The sequence below is a fragment of the Xyrauchen texanus genome, chromosome 36 (assembly GCF_025860055.1).
Source record: "Xyrauchen texanus isolate HMW12.3.18 chromosome 36, RBS_HiC_50CHRs, whole genome shotgun sequence".
In the NCBI taxonomy this organism is placed as follows: Eukaryota; Metazoa; Chordata; class Actinopteri; order Cypriniformes; family Catostomidae; genus Xyrauchen; species Xyrauchen texanus.
This window is the reverse complement of record NC_068311.1, coordinates 32554386-32560385: the sequence shown is the minus strand read 5'-3', so window position 1 is coordinate 32560385 and position 6000 is coordinate 32554386. Positions and strand designations below refer to the sequence as shown.

At 36.4% G+C, this 6000-nt stretch overlaps 1 protein-coding gene across 2 annotated transcripts in view; it reads left to right on the top strand.

The window, feature by feature from the left end:
- Nucleotides 1-6000, top strand: part of LOC127630094 (schwannomin-interacting protein 1-like) — a 66511-nt gene that overhangs the window by 51827 nt on the left and 8684 nt on the right. For both annotated transcript variants that reach the window (XM_052107523.1, XM_052107524.1), the window contains one exon: nt 2357-2474. In XM_052107523.1, the coding sequence (XP_051963483.1) occupies nt 2357-2474 (118 nt within the window). The remainder of the gene's footprint in view (nt 1-2356; nt 2475-6000) is intronic.

Below are 6000 nucleotides of genomic sequence, written 5' to 3'. Positions count from 1 at the left end.
TTACTTTGATTAATTTTCCACATACAGTTGATTAATCCACACATAACAGGTTATAAACCTGTAGACATAAAGACAATGGTGTAAATGACAACATTGATAACCACATACATAATATACCATACATTCTGAATACATAAATAAATATAAGTTCCAATATAGCCAATATTATAAACATTATGGAATAATATATAATGGAACCTAATCTATATTCAATACTATAAATTGAAACTGTTGCATTTCTGTGTTTAAAATGTGTATGCTTTGTTTAGTCATTAAGTTTAAACTCTTACCAAATATACAACAATGTGAATGTTATACAGTAAACCAATCGCACAAAATCACATGTTCTCTGTGTGTTGGCCCAAAGTGAAACCAGTGAGTGTAGTTTTAAGTAGTAACGCTGAGCATAGTAATCCATTATCAATGTAAAGCGATTAACTACATTACCCATCCGGCACCGCAAACAGGAAGTAACTGGTGTGACAGTGAAACACTCCAAATCCAAACATTCACTTAAAATAGAACCACGGATACTATAAAGCCGACAACATTAAACCTCAGGTTTTATCAGCGCGACCAAAGTAACGGTTATCAGGCATACAAGTCGCGCACATACAGCGGCAGTACAGCGGTAGCACAAACAAACTTAAACCCGCAGCTCAATGGATAGAAACAGCAGCTTACCGGTGGCGCATCTCTCCTGACGAGACAACATGCCAAAACTAGTACTCGCTCCTGCTTATAGCCCGTACTCATTCATTACTGGATTGTAACTCACCGGTTTGGGATTTTTTACTGGTCCACGTTTCAACTCTTGACTGGCCCGTCCTTCAATCAGGAAAGTGAATCAATCATTCATTCATTCATTCATTCATTCAATTATTGCTGCTGAACACCCGTGACGTAGTGAACGCGACAGTCAGTGTTCTGCTCTGGATTTCCTCTGCACCTCTGGACAAACTTTAACACTTTTCTACTGCTGCCTTGAAAGCACTGGTATTTTCATCTGTTGTCACTTTAATAAAACTGCTCATCTCACCATCACATACACACAATATTATATGTCATCAAGTTAGCATGAGTTCATATTTGATGATGCTTCTCTTGTTTGTGTAATATTTTTCTTTTATTCTTGATGTCATTCCAGCCAGTGACAGTGACATCATCATCACACTGAGAGAGAGAGAGAGAGAGAGAGAGAGAGAGATTGAATGATGGACAATGGGCCTTTTCTTTAACTTCCCATGACCGCTCTGTCCACAGATACTACACTAAAACAACATCACGTTTGTTAATGTGGTTTAAGAAGTTCTTTCAATCACTCTCTCTCTCTATGAACATGAATGTTTTTCCCGTTCGCTTCAGATCACACACACACACTCTTCCCAAAAGTGAAGCAGCTCTCTCAAACTTTAGCCTGAATCACCAGCGCTCACTTTCAGTTTCATATTAATGCACTTCTGGTCATTTATTTGTCATGTTGACATAATGTTATGATGTAGTTTTATTACTGTAAATCATTAACATTATAACTGAACTTTATCACTTTACTCCTGTGAACCAGCTTTGACTTCTATTATAGTCCACTTTTAAAAATGCATAAAGGAATTGGACACAAATTGGTGTCTATTATAAACGAGTCACACAATTAACACAGCATGAAAAGTAACTCGTTTTAAACTAGTCAAATATCAATTCTTAGATAAATTGTAGGGTTCAACCCTGTTAGCTAAATATTTGTCTTTAATTTATGTGAAATATTACTTTATCAATAACTAAAAAACAACATTTGGTTCCTAACAAGCTCTTTTAGAAAACGTCTGTGTACCTATTACAAAAATACCAGGAGAAATCATAAATACAAACCTAAATGTTTTTGTTTTGAACTTTGCAATTACAATATCATGTATTATATGTTAATATTGTTTTTATTTTCTGAAATATAAAAAATAATTTATACAGTATCTCACAAAAGTGAGTACACCCCTCACATTTTTGTAAATATTTGATTATATCTTTTCATGTGACAACACTGAAGAAATGACACTTTGCTACAATGTGAAGTAGTGCGTGTACAGCTTGAATAACAGTGTACATTTACTGACGTATACTTAGCTAAATGAATGCGTTTTCAGACACAAGTGCATTGAAGAATCGGCTACTGAAAAAAACAGACCGTCAGTGTTCTTCTACCAAAGTGTGTATGAAAAAAGTTAATTGTTGAAATGCACAAATGTTGAAATTTGGCAGACGGCGGTATTTTCTGAGAATGGGCTATTCATTGGGCTTTGAAAAGTGAATCCTGATGGTCAAATGCGCTTTTGATATATTAGTATTTTTTTATGTTCTGTCACAGACTTCAGAGTGGCATGAATCTGCAGATCTGCTTCGTAAACGACAGCGGAAGCGACAAAGACAGCGATGTAGACGACAGCAAGACAGAGACCAGCCTGGACACACCACTGTCACCCATGGTAACAACACACACAAATGAGTCAGATGTTCTAGCACTGTTTGAGACATTGAGAGAGCCGTTTTACTACAGCGTCATTTGATTATTGTCTCAGACCAGTCGTTCCTGATAAAATGCTGTGTAACTGGTTGAAAAAGGGGCTTGTGACTGTTAAAGCTACCGCCAGTGAAACATATAGTATGTCCCTCAACTTTTAGTTGTTTAGCAAGATGTCCCGTGCAGAAAACCCTGATTCTGGGATGTGGTTTGAGAGCCAAAGATTCCCAGCAGTCAGAGTGGCGGTGAGTCGCAGAGGTCTCAGGCGAGAAATGACCCCACCTACACTCACTGTACAATTAGCCTCCGTCACCATTAATCATCAGACACATGTAGATCCCCCTGAACACGCACTCACAGAGCATGTCATCATCAGCCGTAACGAGGCATCAAACCACAGCCTTATAAACACTGATCACATGTGTGCTGCACAATGACAATTTATCTTTGTTATTAAATGCTTTTGGGAGGATGAAACATGTCCTGCAGTGTGACATCATATACTTCAGCTAAAACTATTAAAAACAGCATATAATTGTTGTACTTTCAAAAATATTTTTGTCACACCACTGGATCATTTAAAAAGAACGAGTGAAGGCAAAACGTGATTAAAAATGGTTAAAAATGTCTGCTCAAAAGAAATGGTAACATTTCTATACCTAAAATATACACTTTACCTTATATGTATATTTTAACTGAAAATCATGGACTCACTCAAAAATTGTAAGATTTACACAATTCATTTTCATAACAAAATTCCATCAAATTGAATTAAGTAATATTTAATAGAAATAAAATGTTCAAAAAACTATATATTTTAACCCTATAATGCCGTGTGAATCAAATATGATACGCAACGTTAGATGGCTGCTGTTTCACTCTCCGTTCAAGCCAAACCACCTGTGGTATGTAAGTTTCACATGTTTATGGCACCATCTAGTGAAAAAGTGCTTTCAATGTTTATATCGATCTATTTCAAATGAAAGTGACTCTTATGTTGGGATAAATGACAGCTGATTTTAATAAAGTCAGAAGTGACAGTAATGATTATTGAGTATTTGCTGAATATGAGTGTTAGGCATACCTCGTCTTGTTCCACCGCTGCCCTTGTTTATCATTTTTTGTCACTTTTGTAATTCCTTAGTTTTCACTTTTGTCCCTTTTGTAGTTCCATAGTTTTCTTGTTAGCCTTCGTGTTCTCTGTTCATTGTTTTCACCTGCCCTTGTTAGTTGTCATTGGTTTTAGTTTATCACCCTGTTATCTTGTTTGAGTTCTGTTTGTTCATTGGCCCCGTGTTTCCATGTTCATGTATTTTAACCCGGCTGTTTCACTCCTCACTGTCAATCGTTGAATGTTGTCATGCCTGGTTTGTGTTCCCTGCCCGAGTTCTCAGTTTTGCTTCATCGTGCTTAAGTTTCCTGTTTTCCCATTGTGGGTTTTTCCTTTGTGTTTATTTGTTGGTTTGTTTAAATAAAGTTAAGCTGCATTTAGATCCGCTCTCCTCGTCTGCCTTCGCTGCCTCATTCATAACAATAAGCAACTTGTGCTCAGTTCAAATGTTGTATATTATTTTATTGACATCCATGTATCAAATATGAGACAACAGGCTTTTGAGGAATATCTCTCAGTCACACTACATTCATGCACACCACAAAACAATCACTTTGACAATTCTGACTAGAGGTCGACCGATATTGTTTTGTTTTTTCAGGCCAATGCCGATCTTTTGAAATCCAGGTCGGCCGATGGCCAATTACTGCTGCCGATTTATTTTGGCCGATATTTGGCCAATATGTGCTTGTTTTTAACAAAAGATAAAATGTAACACAAATAATTACTTAAGATAGACAACATTTCTCAACAAATACATTTATTGAACACTTGACACTTAAATTAAAAATGTATAATGCAAAAACATATTGTATAAATAATGTATAACAAATATATTAAATAAACAAAGCAGGTGTTACAAACTGCTCTGAGACACGAAGGTTGAGATCCAAATGCAGCTTTAATTAAGGGGCAATCCAGACACGTAATCCAGTATTCAGAGCATCCAAGAGAAGCACAGGCATAACTAGGGATGGGTATCGTTAAGGTTTTAATGGTATTACTATCTTACCGATACTGCTTATTGATCCGGTACTTTAACGGTATTCTTAACGGTTCTTTTTGTTATATATATATATATATATATATATATATATATATATATATATATATATATATACACAAATATAAATGTTATGTAGGCACATTGATTTAATTTCAGGAAGGTCTACTAACATTACTGTTCAGGTGTGGTCTAAAAAGAAATCTAATAAAGTAATCAATTGTAAAATAACACTGCATAGTTTATCATAGATAGATTAATGCTTATTAATGCAGAAGTTATTCATTCAAGAGCTGAAAGTGATTTTCTCTTTGCCTTTTGTTGTTTGATTCGCAGTAATGGCTCAATCGTCACATGTTTAATAGACCGCTTCCCCTTTAAGACCGAGTCTAATAGGCTCCTGATGCAGCATATTTTCTCCCCAACTATTTCCATAACTACTTCCATTTAAGACATAAACTGTGTTTAAGTGAATCTCCAAGCCGGTCGTTTTGACATGTTTTTGTGTATAGTTGATCGTTTAGACGCATGAAACCCAAAGTAGTCTATACTTTGCTTGTCTCTTTGCGGTGTGTATCGGAGCGCGCGCCGCCTTGGGAACGGTATCTCTTGCGCTCCTTTTATTATTAAACACGTCCCGCAATTTAGCAACAGTAGCATTTTACAACAATCACCGATCGTGCTGATTCTGACGTTAAGTTTGAGTTTTAGGGAGAAATGTCAGTGCACCGCTGTGAAGGGAAGGAAGTTGTGCTAGACAGAATGCGGCTTATGTATAAATATTCTTTTTATAATCTTTGGAAGGCAAAATCTAAAATAAAATCAGACTAATAATCACAGATCTAAACCAGGCTACGTTTGAATGTTTCGTTCTGTCACTCATTAAACAGGGCTCGTGTTGTGCTCGCTGTGGCACCTCTCTCTCTCTCTCTCTCTCTCTCTCTCTCTCTCTCTCTCTCTCTCTCTCTCTCTCTCTCTCTCTCTCTCTCTCTCTCTCTCTCTCTCTCTCTGAATATCTAAATTGCATCACAGACAAATGGTTTCATATTATTATACATAGAAATGGCTGGCGATATAAATAACTTATTCTTTATAGCAATAATAAATGTATTTTCTTAATTTCTCCAGTACCGACAGCAGAACCGATAACGTCCGAGCTTACCAAAGCCAGTCCTTCAATAGCATATAGCGCGTTGGTATCTTTTTATTACTTATTTCCCTGCATTGAGTGACAACCCTCTCAAATATAAGACACACAAACAGAACAAATAAAAGTCTCAGATTCACTGTCTGTAATTCCAAAATTCTTGCTTGCTTATTGTGACATGATAGCAACCCTTCTGCTGTGATAATGCAACTTCAACTACGCTATCAATA